We start from the raw sequence: 21,509 nt of genomic DNA, 5'->3' as shown, positions 1-21,509 counted from the left end.
GTGCTATGCTGCATTCCTTTGAATGAATATACCTTAATTTATTTCCCTATTGATGGATGTTTAGGTTATCATGTTTTTGCTCCTTTTTTCTTTTATTAACTTTAAGTTCTGGGATACATGTGCAGAACGTGCAGGTTTGTTAACATAGGTAGACATGTGCCATGGTGGTTTGCTGCACCTATCAACCCATCATCTATGTTAGGTAATTGTCCTAATGCTACCCCTCCCCATACTCCCCACCTGCTGACAGTCCCTGGTGTGTGATGTTCCCCTCCCTGTGTCCATGTGTTCTCATTGTTCAACTCCCACTTATAGTGAGAACATGCAGTGTTTGGTTTTCTGTTCCTGTGTTAGTTTGCTGAGAATGATGGTTTCCAGCTTCATCCGTGTCCCTGCAAAGGACATGAACTCATTCTTTTTTATGGCTGCATAGTATTCCATAGTGTGTATGTGACACATTTTCTTTATCCAGTCTATAATTGATGGTCATTTTGGTTGGTTCCAAGTCTTTGCTATTGTGAATAGTGCTGCAATAAACATACGTGTGCATGTGTCTTTACAGTAGAATGCTTTATGATCCTTTGGGTATATACCCAGTAATGGGATTGCTGGGTCAAATGGTATTTCTAGTTCTAGATCCTTGAGGACTTGCCACACTGTCTTCCAAAATGGTTAAACTAATTTACACTCCCACCAACAGTGTAAAAGCGTTCCTGTTTCTCCACATCCCCTCCAACATCTGTTGTTTCCTGACATGTTAATGATCACCATTCTAACTGGTGTAAGATGATATCTCATTGTGGTTTTGATTTGCACTTCTCCAATGAACAGTGATGATGAGCTTTTTTTCATATATTTGTTGGCCACATAAATGTCTTCTTTTGAAAAGTGTCTGTTTATATCCTTTGCCCACTTTTTGATGGGGTTGTTTGCTTTTTTCTTGTAAATTTGTTTAAGTTCCTTGTAGATACTTAATATTAGCCCTTTGTCAGACGAATAGATTGCAAAAATTTTCTCCCATTCTGTAGGGTGCCTGTTCACTCTGATGATACTTTCTTTTGCTGTGCAGGAGCTCTCTAGTTTAATTAGATCCCATTTGTCAATTTTGGCTTTTGTTGCAATTGCTTTTGGTGTTTTAGTCATGAAGTCTTTGCCCATGCCTATGTCCTGAATGATATTGCCTAGGTTTTCTTCTAGGGTTTTTATGGTTTTTAGGTCTTACACTTAAGTCTTTAATCCAATCCGTCTTGAGTTAATTTTTTGTATCAGGTGTAAGGAAGGGGTCCAGTTTCAGTTTTTTTTTGCATATGGCTAGCCAGTTTTCCCAACACCATTTATTAAACAGGGAATCTTTTCCCTATTGCTGTTTTTGTCAGGTTTGTCAAAGATCAGATGGTTGTAGATGTGTGGTGTTATTTCTGAAGCCTCTGTTCTGTTCCATTGGTCTATATATCTGTTTTGGTACCAGTACCATGCTGTTTTGGTTACTGTAGTATAGTTTGAAGTCAGGTAGCATGATGCCTTCAGCTTGGTTCTTTTTGCTTAGGATTGTCTTGGCTATACAGGTTTCTTTTTGGTTCCATATGAAATTTAAAGTAGCTTTTTTCTAATTCTGTGAAGAAAGTCAATGGTAGCTTCATGGGAATAGCATTGAATATGTAAATTACTTTGAGGACTATGGCCATTTTCACAATATTGATTCTTCCTATCCATGAGCATGGAATGTTTTTCCATTTGTTTGTGTCCTCTCTTGTTTCTTTGAGCAGTGGTTTGTAATTCTCCTTGAAGAGGTCCTTCACATCCCTTCTAAGTTGTATTCCTAGGTATTTTATTCTATCTGTAGCAATTATGAATGGGAGTTTGCTCATGATTTGACACTCTATTATTGGTTTGTAGGAATGCTTGGAATTTTTGCACAATGATTTTGTATCCTGAGACTTTGCTGAAGTTGCTTATCAGCTTAAGGAGATTTGGGGCTGAGACGATGAGGTTTTCTAAATATACAGTCATGTCATCTGCAAACAGAGATAATTTGACTTCTTCTCTTCGTATTTGAATACCCTTTATTTCTTTCTCTTTCCTGATTGCTCTGGCCAGAACTTCCAGTGCTATGTTGAATAGGAGTGGTGAGAGAGGGCATCCTTGTCTTGTGCCGGTTTTTAAAGGAAATGCTTACAGCTTTTGCCCATTCAATATGATATTGGCTGTGGTTTTGTCATAAATAGCTTTTATTATTTTCAGATGTGTTCCATCAATACCTAGTTTATTGAGTGTTTTTAGCATGAAGGCGTGTTTTGAAGGCCTTTATTGAAGGCCTTTTCTGCATCTATTGAGATAATCGTGTGTTTTTTGTTGTTGGTTCTGTTTATGTGATGGATTATGTTTACTGATTTGTGTATGTTGAACCAGCCTTGCATCCCAGGGATGAAGGCAACTTGATCATGGTGGATAAGCTTTTTGATGTGCTGCTGGATTTGGTTTGCCAGTATTTTATTGAGGATTTTTGCCTCAATCTTCATCAGGGATATTGGCCTGAAATTTTCTTTTTTTGTTGTGTCTCTGCCAGGTTTTGGTATCAGGATGATGCTGGCCTCATAAAATGAGTTAGGGAGGAGTCCCTCTTTTTCTGTTGTTTGGAATAGTTTCAGAAGCAATGGTACCGCTCCACTTTGTACCTCTGGTAGAATTTGGCTGTGAATCTGTCTGGACCTGAGCTTTTTATGGTTGGTAGGCTATTAAGTACTGCCTCAATTTCAGAACTTGTTATTGGTCTATTCAGGGATTTGACATCTTCCTGGTTTAGTCTTGGGAGGGTGTATGTGTCCAGGAATTTATCCATTTCTTGTAGATTTTCTAGTTTATTTGTGTAGAGGTGTTTATAGTATTCTCTGATGGTAGTTTGTATTTTTGTGGAATCAGTGGTGATCTCCCCTTTATCATTTTTTTATTTAGTGTCTATTTGAGTCTTCTCTCCTTTCTTCTTTATTAATCTGGCTAGCGGTCTATCTATTTTGTAATCTTTTCAAAACACCAGCTCCTGGATTCACTGATTTTTTTGAAGAGTTTTTTTTATCTCTATCTCCTTCAATTCTGCTCTGATCTTAGTTATTTCTCATCTTCTGCTAGGTTGTGAATTTGTTTGCTCTTGCTGCACTAGTTCTTTTAATTGTGATGTTAGGGTGTCAATTTTAGATCTTTCCTGCTTTCTCCTGTGAGCATTTAGTGCTATAAATTTCCCTCTAGTCACTGCTTTAGCTGTGTCCCAGAGATTCTGGTACGTTGCATTTTTGTTCTCATCAGTTTCAAATAACTTATTTATTCTGCCTTAATTTTGTTATTTACCCAGTAGTCATTCAGGAGCAGGTTGTTCAGTTTCCATGTAATTGTGCAGTTTTGAGTGAGTTTCTTAATCCCGAGTTCTAGTTTGATTCCTCTGTGGTCTGAGAGACTGTTATGATTTCCATTCTTTTACATTTGCTGAGGAGTCTTTTACTTCCAATTAGGTGGTTCATTTTGGAATAAGTGCGGTGTGGTGCTGAGAAAAATGTATATTCTGTTGATTTGGGGTGGAGAGTTCTATAGATGTCTATTAGGTCCGCTTGGTTCAGAGCTGAGTTCAAGTCCTGAATATCCTTGTTAATTTTCTGTCTCGTTGATTTGTCTAATATTGACAGTGGGGTGTTAAATTCTCCCACTCTTATTGTGTGGGAGTCTAAGTCTCTTTGTATGTCTCTAAGAAATTGCTTTATGAATCTGGGTGCTCTTGTATTGGGTGCATATATATTTAGGATAGTGAGCTCTTCTTGTTGCATTGATCCCTTTACCATTATGTAATGCCCTTTGTCTTTTTTGATGTATGTTGGTTTAAAGTCTGTTTTATCAGAGACTAGTGTTGCAAACCCTGCTTTTTTTAGCTTTCCATTTGCTTTATAAATCTTCTTCCATCCCTTTATTTTGAGCATATGGGTGTCTTTGCATGTGAGATGGGTCCCCTAAATACAGCACACCAATGGGTCTTGACTCTTTATCCAATTTCCAGTCTTTTGATTGGGGCATTTAGCCCATTTACATTTAAGGTTAATATTGTTATGTGTGAATTTGATCCTGTCCTTATGATGCTAGCTGGTTATTTTGCCCATTAGTTGATGCAGTTTCTTCATAGTGTGGATGGTCTTTACATTTTAGTGTGTTTTTGCCGTGTCTGGTACTGGTTTTTCCTTTCCATATTTAGTGCTTCCTTCAGGAGCTCTTGTAAGGCAGGCCTGGTGGTGACAAAATCCCTCAGCATTTGCTTGTCTGTAAAGGATTTTATTTCTCCTTCACTTATGAAGCTTAGTTTGGCTCTATATGAAGTTCTGGGTTGAAAATTCTTTTCTTTACGAATGTTAAATATTTACCCCCACTCTCTTCTGGCTTGTAGAGTTTGTGCAGAGGGATTTCCTGTTAGTCTGCTGGGCTTCCCTTTGTGGGTAACTCGACCTTTCTCTCTGGCTGTCCTTAATATTTTTTTCTTCACTTCCACCATGGTGAATCTGTCAATTATGTGTTTTGGGGTTTCTCTTCTTGAGGAGTAGCTTTGTGGTGTTCTCCGTATTTCCCGAATTTAAATGTTGGCCTGTCTTGCTATGTTGGGGAAGTTCTCCTGGATAGTATCCTGAAGTGTGTTTTCCAACTTGGTTCCATTCTCGCTGTCACTTTCAGGTACACCAAACAAACGCAGGTTTGGTCTTTTCAGATAGTCCCATGTTTCTTGGAGGCTTTGTTCATTCCTTTTCATTCTTTTTTTCTCTAATCTTGTCTTCATGCTTTATTTCATTAAGTTGATCTTCAACCTCTCATATCCTTTCTTCCACTTGATCAATTTGGCTATTGATACTTGTGTATGCTTCCCGAAGTTCTTGTGCTGTGTTTTTCAGCTCCATCAGGTCATGGTCATTTATGTTCTTCTCTAAACTTGTTATTCTCATTAGCAATTTCTCTAACCTTTTATCAAGGTTCTTAGTTTCCTTGCATTGGGTTAAAGCTTGCTCCTTTAGCTCGAAGGAGTTTGTTATTACACACCTTCTGAAGCCTACTTCTGTCAATTCATCAAACTCATTCTCTGTCCAGTTTTGTTCCCTTGCTGGCGAGGAGTTGCGATCCTTTGGAGGAGAAGAGTCGTTCTGGTTTTTGGAATTTTCAGCCTATTGGCACTGGTTTTTCCTCATCTTCGTGTATTTATTTACCTTTGGTCTTTGTTGGTGGTGACCTTCTGATGGAGTTTTTGTGTGGTCTTCCTTTTTGTTGATGTTGATGCTGTTGCTTTCTGTTTGTTAGTTTTCCTTCTAACAGTCAGGCCCCTCTTCTGCAGGTTTGCTGGGAGTCCACTCTAGACCCTGTTTGCCTGGGTATCACCAGTGAAGGCTGCAGAACAGCAAAGATTGCTGCCTGCTCCTTCCTCTGGAAGCTTCATCCCAGAGGGGCATCCACCAGATGTCGACTGGAGCTCTCCTGTGCGAGATGTCTGTTGACCCCTGCTGGGAGGTGTCTCCCTGTCAGGAGGCACAGGGGTCAGGGACCCACTTGAGGAGGCAGTCTGGCCCTTAGCAGAGTTTGAGCACTGTGCTGGGAGATCCGCTGTTCTCTTCAGAGCTGGCAGGCAGGAATATTTAAGTCTGCTGAAGCTGCGCCCACAGCCGCCCCTTCCCCCAGGTGCTCTGTCCCAGGGAAATTGGAGTTTTATGTGTAAGCACCAGACTGAGACTACCGCCTGTCTTTCAGAGATGCCCTGCCCAGAGAGGAGGAATCTAGAGAGGCAATCTGGCTATAGCTGCTTTGCAGTGCTGCGGTGGGCTCCACTCAGTCTGAACTTCCTGGTGGCTTTGTTTACACCATGTGGGGAAAACTGCCTACTCACGCCTCAGTAATGGTGGACGCCCCTTCCCCACCATGCTGGAGCATCCCAGGTTGACTTCAGACTGCTGTGCTGTCAGTGAGAATTTCCAGCCAGTGGATCTTAGTTTGCTGGGCTCTGTAGGGGTGGGATCCACTGAGCTAGGCCACTTGGTTCCCTGGCTTCAGCCTCCTTTCCAGGGGAGTGAATGGTTCTGTCTCGCTGGTGTTCCAGGTGCCACTGGGGTACCAAAAAAAAAAAAAATTCCTGCAGCTAGCTCGGTATCTGCCCAAACAGCCGCCCAGTTTTGTGCTTGAAATCCTGGGCCCTTGTGGTGTAGGCACCCAAGGAAATCTCCTGGTCTGTGGGTTGTGAAGACCGTGGGAAAAGTGTAGTATCTGGGCCAGATATCTCTGTCCCTCATGGCAAGTCCCTCACAGCTCCTCTTGGCTAGGGGAGGAAGTTCTCCGACCCCTTGCACTTCCTGGGTGAGGCGAAATCCCACCCGGCTTCACCTCACCCTCCATAGGCTGCACCCACTGTCTAACCTGTCCCAATGAGATGCACCAGGTACCTCAGTTGGAAATGCAGAAATCACCCTTCTGCGTTGGTCTTGCTGGATGCTGCAGACTGGAGCTGTTTCTATTCGACCATCTTGCCTGGGAATCCTCATGTTTTGCTCTTATAAACAATGCTTTATTGAACACTTTCCTTCATAATTCCTTAGGCATATGTGGAAGAATTTCTTGAAAGTATACATTTGAAGTCCTGAGTTATAGACTAACTATATTATTATTATATATTACTAAATTATTCCTTAAAGTGTACCAAGTTACCATCCTATGAGCAGTATATGAGAATTCTTATCTTCCCATACAAATTTTTATATTGTCAGACTTTTTAATTTTAGCCAACCTGATGAAGATGAAATCGTAACTAATTATTTTTCAATTTGTATTTCCCTGAAAACCAATAAGATCGAACTTTTCATCATTCATTTGCCATTTAGTCCTCTCCTATGAATTTCCTTTAAAAAAAGAAAAGTGACATTAACATCTGAAATCCCCTTATTCATTCAGTGTGAGTGTCTACTGTGTGGCAGGCACTGTCTGAACTCTGGAGATCTAGCAGGGAACAAAGCAAAGTCTCACAAGTAAAACAGATTTTTTAAAAGAAAATCTAGCAAGATGGTAAAGAGAGATGCTTTTGGCCTTTTAGGGTTCTATTAACTAGAACCCTAACAGCCAAGAAAAAAGCAATAAGTGCCAAGCACCTTTCCATCCTGCAGCCAGATGCTAGACCTTCCTGGGCAGGACTTGCTAAGAGATTGAAGCCACTGCCAGCATGAGCAGCCATCCACATGCCACCCATGAAAGGAACTGCTAAAGGCTGAGAGAAGCATTTCTCCCTGGAAAGTTGTTCGCGTTCTGGGCATCCCACTAGTATGTTTATGAAGCTGGTTGCTGTGGGAACGGATGCCATTGCTCAAGCACAATGTGTAGCATGGGAAGAGAGAAGAGAGTGGAGTACAGAGCTCTCTGGAACCAGTACTGAAGGAGTGGACAAAGGTGGATAAGCCTGAAAAAGAAGACAGATGACTGGTCAAAGCAATGAGCAGGGAACCAGAGGACAAAGGTGTCACAGAAACCAAGAGAGGACAAGATTTCCAGAATAGTGGTAAAAAGCCATAGGTTTTAGAATCATTCTGACCCAAGCAGGAATCCCGGTTCAGCCTTTAACTAACCATGTAACTTCACTTCTCCAAACCTCAATTTATTTATCTTAAAATGTGGTTAATAACGCATGTCTCATGTTGTTTTAGATGCTCATGAAAGTTGAGATAATAAAGTTGCTTTGCGTTATGTCTAAAATAAATTCTTTTAAAAAATGAATTGTTTTATAAATTAGAAGGAAATGATCAGATGTATTAAATGTACTAGAACAGGAATTGGCAAACTTTTTCTGTAAGAATTTTAGGTTGTATATTTCATGAATCCTTCATTGCACTCCATTCTATTATATATGCATTTTTCATGTTAAACTGCAGTTAAACTCTTCCCCTATCCTTCTAAATTAACTTTGCGAAGTTGGAGTGTAGTCTTTTCCCCCTTAGGCTATGTGTTAATTGAGGCTTTTTTTTCACCCTGACTTTATAGTTTTTAGTACACAATATTGCTACTCCCCATATCTTTGCTCTGCACAGTCACCTTGCCCCTCCCCCACCACCTAAGAAAAAAAGATGGTCATATGGTCATGCCAACAGGTGAAGTGTATAAGGTGTCTGCATATTTTGTGTAACTTCAGAGTTAGATTGAAATTACCAGGCACAGATTTAGGCTTGTCATTTTGTTTACACATAGGGGAAAACAATTCCATTTATTAAACGTTTTGTGTAACTGTACCACCCAAGTTTTGCCAAGCTGAAAACTTGGACCTTTTCTATGTAGTAACTTTTTAGTTTTAGTTTTCATAACCTGGAGATAAGGCCGTTGTTTTTGCATGATGTATGTAGTGTCTCATAACTGGAGTTTGCTTTAGTTTTATAGTATCTGTACTCCTTGGATTTTTCAAGAGTTATTTTATAAACAGGTGATGTATTTCTCATTGAAAACACAATTTTAAAAAACAGCCAATCTCAAAAAAAAAAAAAAAAAATTTTAGGCTCTGAGGACCATACAGTCTCCGTCTCAAAACTCTGCCATTGTAGTGTGAAAGCAGCCTTGGGCAGTATGAGTATGGCTTCATTCCAATAAAACTTTATTTACAAAAACAGGTGGTTGGTAGATAGGCCCACAGGGTGTAGTTTGCCAGCCTCTGAACTAGAAAAATACATTTAACAGTAGCCTTTCACTTCTAATGTGTTTGGTCAAGTAAAATAGGGACTAAACTGTGTTTACCGGATTTGAGACTTAGGAGGTCACTTATTGAGAAGCTTTGCAGGAGAAGTTGCTGGGTAGTGATAAGTACAGAAACCTGATCTAGGCCTGGACAAATGAAAGAGAGGTAAAGATTTGGACACCAGAAGAGTAGACGCTTATTTCAAGGAACTTGACTTTAGATGGAAGGAGGATGTGTAAATAAGAAGGGGTATCAGGTTCAGAGAACATATATTTTATGTTTCACTTTTTGTTTTTGTTTTCACCTGAGAGATACTTGAGCATATTTATGGGCCACAAGGAAGAAGCCAATACAGAGGGCAAGAGTAAAGATACAGGAAAAGGGCCTTTTTAAAAAATATCAAAAACAAAACAAAGGAAATAACCTATGAAACAAGGTGTCACCTGACCTTTTTAGCAGCAGTACACCTTAGGTATTGGGATAACGTCGAAGAAAGAATAGTATCACTTGCAGACTCTTGGGAAACTTTATTAAGCTCAAGATAGTATCTGGTAACATGGAAACTGACAATATAAAGTAGCATTGCTGCCCCTAATAAAGGAGTAAGTACTAGCTTGAAAAGGTTAAACTCTTCTCTACATTTTGTTATTTTCCTAATCAGTGTCCCTGTTACCATTAAATCTGTAAATATAATAACCAATAGATTCTTAAGAAAGACAGAAAGAACACATTGCAGATTCATTCATTTCTAAAACAAATGTTTTCTGAGCAGCCACTATGAACTATACTCTTGTAGATGAGTACAGTGCTAACAAAGCCCTTGCACTCTTAGAGCTTACATGCTATTGGTCATGGATTCCAATTTGGACACATTTGTCTTCGGAAGTCTCATCTAGTGATCTTCCTGTGCCTTCTTCAAAACTTGAAGTGTCCAACATCCATTCACTCTACCAGCACATCTACAAATGAATCTGGGTACCCCGATACCTTGGCACCAAGAGTAATACTTAGATTTCTACAAGTCTCTAATGCCTAGTACAAATAGATACAATATATACAAAATCAAAATTACAGATAAAGGAAAGAAAAAGACCCCAGTTCTGTGACTACACAGGTATTACAGAAGAAAATGGAAGTCATCTCCATCAATAATTTTTTCCAGATCCTGTCCTAAATGTTTTATATTTATTATCTCATTTAATATACACATTAACTCTGAGGTTTTAGACACAAGGCAGTGGAGTCTGGGAAAGATTAGGCAACTTACTGGTACGGGATAGAGTCTATACACTTTACCACTCTGCTGCACTGCCTCTCGCCTTACTCATCCCCACTTAAGAAAGTACACGGTGTCAGAATGCTCTAAAACAGTATCCTAGGGGGAATAAGGTGAAGGTGTATATGAAATACCTGCTGAATTCAGACTTGACCTCTCAAGGTGAATACTCATGTATAAAACTCACCTCAATTCCATTTGAATACCTTTTTAAGCCTAACCTAACTAAGAAGGCGCAGGTGGGTTCAACATACTGTATTTTGTTAATTCTAAGATGAACATTTTTAACATTTTAAGTCTCAGAAATCAAGACATATCTTACCATCAGTTAATAGTCTTATAGAACTGAATCATAATTTTATTGGCAACAATTTTTTCTTTCTTACAATTGATGGTGTTTCTGACTCTGTGAAATAGAAAGTAGATACCTTTGTGGGTGTAGGGGTTGGGGGTGTAGGGGGTTGGAAGTTGAAAGAGTTCCTGCCTTATAACTTTAGTTTTTTTCAGGGTGGGTGGACTGTAGGCCATCTTTTAGGGTGGAGGTGAATGGACAGACACATTTGAGGAAGAAGGGTAAGATGCTTTATTTTTCTCTTCCCTATACTACCCCTCTCCTGTCCTCTATCAATTTATGTGTCTTAGGACTTTGACCTCCTTAAGAATCTGCACTAATGTGTTTACTGTGGTGTTCCCAGTGCTTTGCACACTTTATCGTTTAGCACATGATACATTATCATGAAGTATTTGCATTAATGATGAATGAACATGTGAAGGAAGAAAGTTTGGAAGAGCAGGTGTGGAGAGTAGAAGAGGGAATTAACTAGAAACATTAATAAGGATTACTCAGGAGGTGGTTGCCCCATTTGAGATTCAAGACTGTATACCAGTCTTCACTGTTGGATGATTCTTTTTTTCAATAGTTACTGCCATTTCATATATGAGAGTAAGAACCCTGGTGATTGAATTGATCCAGATTTGGGGATTTTTAGGGTGAGCTTCATAGAGAGGCAAAAGGCTGAGGATGTAGAGAGTATAGAGAAGAAAACAAATTATCTAGTGTTGCTAGAATGCATATGTACTTGTTGACCTAGAATATATACTTATAGTTTTCATTGTTTCAAAACTTGTTTTTGCGTCATTTCAAACCCTTGACTGTGTCCTGTTCTATATTCTTGACTAGAATGCCTTTAATAACTGCTGTCTAGTGAATTTATTTTATTTTTTGAAATTATTTTTTTAATTTTGATTTTTGTAGATTTAGAGGGTAAAAATGCAGTTCTGTTACATGGTTATTTTGCGAAGTATGAGCTTTTAGTGTAGCTATCACCCAAATAGTGTACATTGTACCTGTTAGGTAGTTTCTCATCCCTCACCTCCTCCCACCCTCCTGAGAAGTCTCCACTGTCTATTATTGCATGCTCAATGTCCATGTGTACACATTATTTAGTTCCCACTCATGAATGAGAATATGTAGTATTTGACTTTCTGTTTCTGAGTTATTCAGTGAATTAATTTTAATAAACTTCTTTCTCTCATAATATATGGATGAGAAAATTCTGAAAGTAGAATTTCTATAAAATAGAAATTTAATATGTATAAAATAACCAACATTTGTGCTAAATTCATTAAAAAAGCCATACTTTTTCTGCCTCGCAAGTCACATGCAGACAGCCGTGTCATCTGAGTAACAAACTACAAACAGGGAACTTATGTGGAAAGTTTAATGTTGTAATGAAAGGAAATACAACAGTTAACCTGGTGCTAATTTAAAAATGAATATTGCTGTTACTGTCCACAATCAGGCACATTTGATAAACTATAAAAACAACTAAATTAATGTAATGAATTGAATAGTTTGTATTATTATTGAAGAATAATACTACACTCAGATCTGCTAAAGATGTGCATTTTTCAGTAGCTGAATTCAGAGTACTTCACGATATTTGTTTTGAATAATGTGGAAAAACTTAAATTTGTCAATTCAAGTTAACTCAGTCAATTTTTAGTTTGGGGCATGTCCTTTGTGTTAAGGATTCAGTCCCAGTCAGGGTTCTCCCCTTGTGCCTCCTACTTCTCCCCGTGTGTAATATAGATTCTCTGAAGAGACTTGTCATCTAGGTACCAGGAGGGGGACATTCAGTCCTAGTATTGTTCACTGTCTTTTCTAGACTCCAGCTTAGATAGGCAGCTGCTGTGAGGTACCTCAGAAGACGCTTCTGCCTTGACTCTGGGGGTCGTCATGACCCGTATGTTCTGGAACAGAGCTACTCAAACTGTGGTCTGTGGACCAGCAACATCAGCATCCAATCTTGCCTGTGAGAGTGTGGGAAATGCATGTTCTTAGGACGTACCCCGGACCTAGCGAATCAGAATGTCTGGGAGCATGCTCAGGAATCTGCATTTTAAGAAGCTCTGTGGGTGACTCTTATACACCCTAACATTTGAGAAGCTTTGTTCTAGAAGATTTTCTAACATCCACATGAGCAATCATGATGAAATTTTTGTTTGAATGAGTGGTAATTATGGTTACAGATAAACAAAAGGTTCATTGGGCACAGTGAGTATAATGATGGAATATTGACCTAGGTGAGAATAGAGTGGCTGTTGTAGAAAAGGAGGAGGGTTGGGTGGCCATAGGGCATGATAAAAGCAGAAGGTACCTGGGGTCATGGAATTGAAAATAAAGAGAATTGGGAATGAATTGAAGGACGAACATGTTTTAGATGCTTGTTGTTTTAGATGCTTAGATAAGGGGTTACTATTTGCTTTTGGGCTAAGTCTAATTTTGGTTCTCTTAAAAAGCCAAAAGGAGGCAATTTGCAGACATTTAGAGGGTTAGGTAAGTTCTTCACCTAGAACAATATTAAACAGCTTCTAGATATTTCCTGTACTGGTATGAGATTTCTTTGCTGCTGTCTGAGCAGATCTGGATCTTCTTCCTCATCCCCCAAATGCACACACACCTAAACACCGTTTTTTGTGTCTGCATAATCATAGATTTGCTTGAATAGGGTCAGGGGAGTGATCTGACCTCTTTATTACCTCGAGTGAGCAGCAATGATTGACAGTGTTGAGATTTAGTTACAAATAATTTTTTCTTTTGGGATAGCTCAGTGAGCAGATGCTTCTTTTAGAGGCCATTGGTGGGGGTGTTAAACAACAAGCTGGCCCAATTTTTCAAAGAAAAATTTTTTATAGAAACTTTATAAGCATTACGTATTATGTTCTTGCAATGTGCAAAAGAGATCCTTTTGGAAAATGACAATCAGACCTTAGTGTGGCTTAGGAACAAAAGACAGTAGTCTCACAAGAGAGGGAAAATGTAATAGATTGCTACAGAGACAGACAGTCCTCCTTGGGCGTCTTGTGCTCCCAGACATCTTGCTACATGAGCCACACGTGTAAGGCCCTGATCATTCTTTATGTGGGCCATTTTTCAGGGTTCTGGTGAGCAACCTTGAAGAATGAGTTACTGTTTCCCTTCAGGACCAAGAGCAGGTTTAGCAGATTTGCTTACTACTTGCTATAGAAGTGGTAGATCATCTAAGCTCAGCGTTCTTTCCTGTAACACAATCCACTGTGAATGCAAGTGTCCTTGGGCCCTCTGCATTGCCCCTGTGGCAATGTGGGACAAAGGAGAACTGCTGTAAATGTCCTGGTGATTATGCTGCTTTGCTATGCTGTAAGTAACATAAGTCTTCTGTCTCTAACCCAGGAATCTCATGTCTTCTGCCAGCATCCATGATACAGTAAGAGATTACTTTATTAGTTTGTATGTAAACTAAAATCAAATTACAAATCCGACGATTGTATGGTGAACGTTAGAGAGCTTTGGGTCTCTTAGAAGGAATTTGTTCAAGGGTTTCCTGCAGTAGGGTGTTAGGAAGGGAGCAAAGGCTAGAGGCGGTAGTAGTATTTAGGATCAGGAAATTGCACAGTAAATAAAAGTATTTGAGGGGGTGTTTCATGTCATAGGTAAGTATACACATACACGTATACCTGTTATGGGGACAGTAGCCCAAATTGGTTTAGATAAGAAAGGACAGTGTTTCCTTTCTAATAACTCTATTAACCTTGCATTTAGGTGAGTATCAGTTGTTCTGAGGAGTGATAAATAGTGCCACAGCATATCCCCGTAATCTGTGCAAATGGCCCAAGCAGTCAGATGGCATACTTTACTGCCAAGGTGGACGATGCTTGTTTCCTTTGTGGTGGCAATGACATTTGCTACTTATTAAACTTTTTTTCCCTTCTCAATGTATCTTTAGGCCAAAGTCTCTAACATTTGCTTTTCCGTATCACTGAAGGATGCAAAAATCTGGGGTAAAGAATGTTCAAGTGAAAGAAGAAGGAGTTAGTAGGGCAGGGGTGTGGAAGGCAGCTGGTGAGAGAGATGGTCCAAGGTGAGAGAGATGGTCCAAGGTAAAGGATTGTACAGCTGTCATATATGTTATTGTCCTTATCCAGCTGTTTTCCCACCCCTGGATTTGTTGGATGACTCCTCCAACAGTGAAGGTAGAAACACATTCCACAGCCATGTGAATTCCAACTTCGGAGAAAGGTGAGCTACAGAACAGTTCTAATATAAACTGATGTCATGAGATTCTAGAGTCTGCTGTCATCACATTCTGTGTTATTGCCATGTTAACTCCACATGCAGCTTGAGCATTCAGTCTTCTGACCTGTTCCACCTATACAGGGCATTTTATGGCTTAAGGATGACGGCCTAGAAGGGAAGGGAGAGATTTACTTTGGATTAAATTTACAATGGGAAAGTGCTTAAGGTAAGCCTTAGAAAAAAATTTCAACATGTGCTGAAAGAACATTGAAAATATTCATAAACCAAGCTTTAGTGCTGTCCTTTCTTTCCCATAATAACTGGATATCCTGGACTGTCCAGATATTCACTTGAAACATTCTCCCCAGAGAGATTGTGCTTCATCCATGGTTAATATTTTAAAATACAATTAGTCAACAGAATATAAGTTTATTCTCCTTAACTCCTTTAAATACAGTAGTTAGTAATCTCCAACAGATATTGTGGTTTATTACCTTTAAAACCAGTTCTATCTTTTCCTTTGGGAATCTTTTTGTTCTGGTATCCTTGCATATGTTTCCCCTGATCTTTCTTCCTACCTGCTTCCCTGATTTTTTCAACTTCTCTTCCCAAGGTTTAATAGAGTGGGTAGGTACTGTGTAGGTAGAGATAACCTCTTAGACTCCCGCATTCTTTTGGGTACATCTGTGTGACCATTAACGTAAGCTCCCCTATTATTCTCATTCCCTGCTGTTTTCATATTAGTATGGAAACAATACCAATTGGTGGACACCAAAAGGTGGATATTATTCTTCAGGAGGCTTGGCAGGTCTCCACTCTGCTCCCTATTTTTTTTCCTCATTTGACCCTTTTCTCACTCTTAGCTGCTGCAAAGAGGACCAGAGCTTCCAACGATGTTCTCCAGAAGATCAAGTTAGTACAGACGCCCAGCATCATGGAGCCTCTTCTGTTTCCCAACCAAGTATATCTCTTGGTCATAAAACATCTTATTCCCCTGTAACACATAAAGTCAATTCAGCCAAAGCAAGTAGAAGGTTATTATCTGTATCAAGTCCATCTTTCTCTGAAAGAAGATGTTCTTTATTTGTTGGATTTCAAAAAAGAAATGCTTCCCCTTACTGGCAACAAAGTAGAGCTAACTTTGATTCTGAAGAAGACACAAGCTTCACTGATTTAAAATCTTCCTCAGACCATTGTGGTAGCTTTATGTCCCGCAGAAGACGTTTCTCATCCCATAAACTAAGTATAGTTTCCTATTACAAGAGTGCCATTTTTTTTGATCCTCAAGCAAGTGGCCAGAATGTGTTTAATCTAAATGAAATCAAAATCTTTTCTAAAACTTCAAGTAATACTGATGCTAAAAAACATATAACCATCTCTGCTCCTGAATATAACACTAAAAATTTTAAGAATTTTGAAACAAACACTACTTCTCCAGCCTTTGGGAACACTATTGATACAGCCTCCTATCAACAAAGCACATCAGTCTTTTCTCTTGCAAGTGATATTTCCTCTCCGGATCAACAAAATGGAATTGCCACTGATATTCAACAAAGGGGCCAATTATGTAAAGATTTAAAAGATTTCCTTCATCCTGGTCCTGAAAGTTACAGCACAGATCATTCTCCAATCATGATTCCACAGCATCCCTCTCAAAGTGGAACTTTCCCATTCCTCCATAAAGCTGGATTTTCTTCATCTTATAAAAATTCTGGTTGCTTTATCCCACCTCAAAGCGAATTAACTTCAGGCCCGTTTGAAGATGAAGACTTTGCTGTCTTGTTTCAAGATGAAGACAGATCTTCACCTATTGAAATTCCTAAAATAAGGTCACCTCAGACTTTACCCTCTCTTAGAAGGGCACCTCAAATAGTTTTTCCACCAGTCACTTTCATAGTCTGTAGAATTCATTTCTCATAACTCCCCTTTCCTCACCAAGCTTCACTGCATTTTCTGAAAAAGATTCCTACATTGCAGTGTAAATTTAATTGCTGTAGTTTTGAAAGTTAGTTTACTGATGTTATTGGAGTATGGAAGTCAAAGATGATTTTGTTTCAAGCTTTTTTCAGATTTACTGCTTAAAGATGGGCTAATCTCAGATTTCTGAGTGACTATTATAATACTTTTGTGGTCTGAAAATAACATCAAGCCTTGATGTATGGACTTTCTAAAAGTAATACATTCTTTGAGAGTTTAGTATCCCCTTTTATCATACTCTAATCATTAGAAATAGTATTCTTACATAATCTCTGGAGCTATATTCATCAATTCACACATTTTCATATATATCAGCCTTGCTAGCTATATTTCTCATGCCTGATGTTCCACTGACAGATAATGTTTTTATTAACACAAGAATCAAATTAGAAGTTAAAACTATTATAGCGGAATATGTAGAATATTTAGAAACCAGATATTTTAACTAAGTAATTTTAATACACATTCATGTATGTGCAAATCTGGGCATTCAAGGAATTCTGAAATCAGGAAAAAGTATGTATATTAGTCTCCCAAAATTTTATTTTTAAAAATGAATATTTTTCATTTTTTTCCCATTGTATTAACAAAGACTATTATAAAGTATTTATCAAAGTAGCTAATGAATAAAAATGCATGTAAGCAAGTGAAAACATTTAAGTTAGAATACAATTAGATTTTGTAGAGGAAAGGAATTTGCATTATTTCTAATTATCCTAATAAAATGTCCCCCAAATTTATTTCATGGGGCTAAGATGTTATTTTTACTTTTGTGGTTTTCTCTTCTTTTTAGCATGTGTCTTAAAAAAAATGGCCTTTTGATTTTAATTTTTAAAAATTGTGATAAATATAACATAAAATTTACTATCTTAACCATTTTAAAATGTGTGTTTCAGCGACATTAAGTACATTCGCATTGTTGTACAGCCATCACTACCATCTGTTTCCACAACTCTTTTCATCTTGCAAAACTGAAAGTCTCCACCCATTAAATAAGAACTCTGTATTCTCTCTCCCTAGCCCTTGTCAACCATCACTCTACTTTTATGTCTATGATTTTGGCTACTCCAAGTACCTCATATAAGTGGAATCGTATGGTATTTTGTGACCAGCTTATTTTACTTAGCATAGTGTATAATGTCCTCAAGCTTCATCCGTGTTACAGCATATGTCAGAATGTCCTTCCTTTTTAAGGCTGAATAATATTCCACTGTATGTATATATCACATTTTGCATATCCTTTATCCACCAGTGGACAATTTGGGTCACTTCCATGTTTAACTATTGTGAATAATGCACTATCTGTGAACACGTGCATGCAACTGTCTGTTCGAAACCTTCCTTTCAGTTCTTTTGAGTATATATCCAGAAGTGGAATTATTGGATCATATGGTAATTATATTTTAATTTTTTGAGGAACTACCATATTGTTTTCCATAGTGGCTGCACCATTTTACATTTGCACCAGGAGTGTAGAAGGATTCCAGTTTCTCCACTACCTTGCCAACACTTATTATTTTGTTTTGTTTTATGTTATAGTAGCCATCCTAACGGGTATGAGGTGGTATCTCATTGTGGTTTTTATTTGAATATCCCTAATTATTAGTGACATTGAACATCTTTTCGTGTGACTGCTGCCCATTTGTATATCTTCTTTGGAGAAATGCCAGTTCAAGTCCCTTGACCCTTTTTTTTAAATCAGGTTGTTTGTTTTTTTGTTGATTTGTAGGAGTTCTTTATATATTTTGGATATTAACCCTTTAAAAAAGATATAATTTGCAAATATTTTCTCCCAATGTGTGGGTTGCCTTTTTACTCTGTTGATTATATCCTTTGATCCATAGAAGTTTTAGGTTTTGAGGTAGTCTAGTTTATCAATTTTTTCTTTTATTGCCTATGCTTTTAGTGCCATGTCCAATAAATCATTGCCAAATCCACTGTTGTGAAGCTTTTGCATTATGTTTTCTTTTAAAAGTTTTATAGCTTTAGGTTTTATATTTAGGTCTTTGATGCATTTTGAGTTAATTTTTGTGTGTGATGTTAAGTAATGGTCTTACTTCATTCTTTTATATGTGGATATCCAGTTTTCTCAACACCATTTGTTGAAGAGATTACCCTTTCTCCATTGAATGGTCTTGGAACCTTTGTCAAAAGTCATGTCATCGTATATGTGTGGTTGACTTCTGGGCTTTCCATTTTCTTTCACCAGCCTATACATCTGTCTTTACACCACACTGTACCATACTGTTTTGGTTACTGTAGCTTTGTAGTAGGTTTGAAAATCAGGAGGTGTGAGACCTCCAACTTTGTTTTTATTTTTCAAGATTATTTTGGCCATTTGGGGTGTCTTGGAATTCCAAATGAATTTCAGGATAGATTTTTCTATTTCTACAAAAAATATCATTGGGATTTTCAGAGGGATTGCATTGCATCTGTTGATTATTTTGGGTAGGATTGACATCTTAACATTATAAACTTTCAAATCCACAAACATGGGATGTCTTTCTATTTGTATCTTATTTAAATTCTTTCAACAATGTTTTGTAGTTTTCAGTGTAGGTTTTTCATCTCCTTAGTTAAGTTTATTTCTAAGTATTTTACACTTTTGATGCAATTATAAGTGAAATTATTTTTTTATAATTCTTTCCAGATAGCTCATTGTTAATGCATAGAAATACACCTGATTTTTGTATGTTGATTTTCTGTCCTGCAACTTTGCTGAATTTTATTAATTCTTTTTTGTGTATGTGTGTGAAATATTTAGGGTTTTTTTCCTACCTAAAGGTTGTGTTGTCTGTGATCAGAGGATACTTTTGCTTCTTCCTTTCTAATTTGGATGCCTTTATTTCATCATCTTGCCTAGTTGCACTGGCTAGGACTTTTAGTACTATGTCGAATAGAAGTGATAAAGAGCACCCTTGTCTTGTTCCTAATCTTAGTAAGAGAGCTTTCAGCCTTTCACCATTGAATATGATGTTAGCTGTGGACTTTTCATATATGGCCTTTAATATGTCGAAGCAGTTAATTTTTATTCCTAGTTTGTTGAGTGTTTTTATCATAAAAAGGTGATAAATTTTGTCAAATGCTTTTTCTGCATCAATGGAGATGATCATGGGTTGTTTTTCCCTTCATTTTGTTTATGTGGTATTGATATGGTTTGGCTGTGTCCCCACCCAAATCTCAACTTGAATTGTATCTCCCAGAATTCCCACATGTTGTGGGAGGGACCCAGGGGGAGGTAATTGAATCATGGGGGCCGATCTTTCCTGTGCAATTCTTGTGATAATGAGTAAGTCTCAAGAGATCTGATGGAGTTATCAGGAGTTTCCACTTTTGCTTCTTCCTCATTTTCTCTTGACGCCACCATATAAGAAGTGTCTTTCACCTCCTGTCGTGATTCTGAGGCCTCCCCAGCTATGTGGAACTGTAAGTCCAATTAAACCTCTTTTTTCTTCCCAGTCTCAGGTATGTCTTTGTCAGCGGCATAAAAACAGACTAATACATTGGCTGATTTTTACATTGAACTTCCTTGCATTCCTGGAATAAATTCCATCTGGTTGTGATGTATAATCCTTCTAATGGGTTGTTGAATTCTGTTTGCTGGTATTTCATTGAGAATTTTTTTGTCAGTATTCATCAGGGATCAGGTCTTTAGTTTTCTTTACTGGTAGTGTCTTTGTCTAGCTTTGATATCAGGGTAATGCTGACCTCACAGAATGAGCTTGGGAGTGTTTCTTCCTCTTCAGTGTTTTGGAAGAGTTTGAGGAAGACTGCTGTTAATTGTTCTTCAGATGTTCTTCAAGTTATATGACATCACTGTCAAATGTCACCAAATATTTGGGCTTTCACTTTTTGGGAGGTTTTTAATTACTTTTTACTAGTTATAGATCTATTCAGATTTTCTATTTATTCCTGATTCAGACTTAGTAGTTTGTGTGTTTCCAGGAATTTTTTCATTTCATCTAGGTTAATCAATTTGCTGGCATACAATTCTTCATATTACTCTTATAATCCTTTTTATTTCTATAAAATCAGTAATGTCCCCTCTTTCATTTCTGATTGTATTTATTTAGTCTCCTTTTTTTGTATTCCAGCTAAAGGTTTATCAATTTTGTTGATCATTCTGAAGGACAAACTTAGTTTCATTGATTTCCTCTATTGTTTTTCTGTTCTCTAATATGTTTATTTCTGATTTAATCTCTCTTATTCCTCTCTTCTGCTAGCTTTGGGGTTAGTTCTTTGTCTAGTTTCTTAATATTTCGATTTAGGTTGTTGATTTGGGACATTACCTTCTTTTTTTTTCTTCTTTTTTATTTTTTATTTTACTTTTAAGTTCTGGGATACATGTGCAGAAGTGCAGGTTTGTTACATAGGTAGACTTGTGCCATGGTGGTTTGCTGCACCCATCAACCCATCATCTATGTTAGGTATTTGTCCTAATGCTACCCCTCCCCTTGCTCCCCACCCCCGACAGCCCCCAGTGTGTGATGTTCCCCTCCCTATGTCCATGGATTCTCATTGTTCAACTCCCACTTATGAGTGAGAACATGCAGTGTTTGGTTTTCTGTTCCTGTGCTAGTTTGCTGAGAATGGTGGTTTCCAGCTTCATCCATGTCCCTGCAAAGGACATGAACTCATTCTTTTTTATGGTTGCATAGTATTCCATGGTGTCTATGTGCCACATTTTCTTTATCCAGTCTATCACTCATGGGCATTTGAGTTGGCTTCAAGTCTTTGCTGTTGTGAATAGTGCTGTAATAAACATACAGGTGCATGTTATTTTTATAGTAGAATGATTTATAATCCTTTGGGTATATATCCCGTTAATGGGATTGCTGGGTCAAATGTATTTCTAGTTCTAGATCCTTGAGGAATTGCCACACTGTCTTTCACAATGGTTGCACTAATTTACACTCCCACCAACAGTGTGAAAGCTTTCCTGTTTCTCCACATCCTCTCCAGCATCTGTTGTTTCTGACTTTTTAATT

At 38.0% G+C, this 21,509-nt stretch overlaps 1 protein-coding gene across 2 annotated transcripts in view; it reads left to right on the top strand.

Annotated features, from left to right (window-relative positions):
• Positions 1-21,509, top strand: part of RMDN2 (regulator of microtubule dynamics 2) — an 89,877-nt gene that overhangs the window by 9,237 nt on the left and 59,131 nt on the right. The window contains exons 1-2 of one of the 2 annotated variants that reach the window (XM_055108048.2): positions 14,754-14,770; positions 15,408-16,373. The exons of the other annotated variant lie outside the window; for it this stretch is intronic. Coding sequence (XP_054964023.1) covers positions 14,754-14,770; positions 15,408-16,373 — 983 coding nt within the window. Of the gene's footprint in view, positions 1-14,753; positions 14,771-15,407; positions 16,374-21,509 lie in introns of those variants that run through there. 2 annotated transcript variants of the gene reach the window in all.

This window comes from Pan paniscus, chromosome 12 (genome assembly GCF_029289425.2).
Source record: "Pan paniscus chromosome 12, NHGRI_mPanPan1-v2.0_pri, whole genome shotgun sequence".
In the NCBI taxonomy this organism is placed as follows: domain Eukaryota; kingdom Metazoa; phylum Chordata; class Mammalia; order Primates; family Hominidae; genus Pan; species Pan paniscus.
The sequence above is the reverse complement of the archived record's forward strand: the minus strand, read 5'-3'. Positions and strand labels throughout refer to the sequence as shown.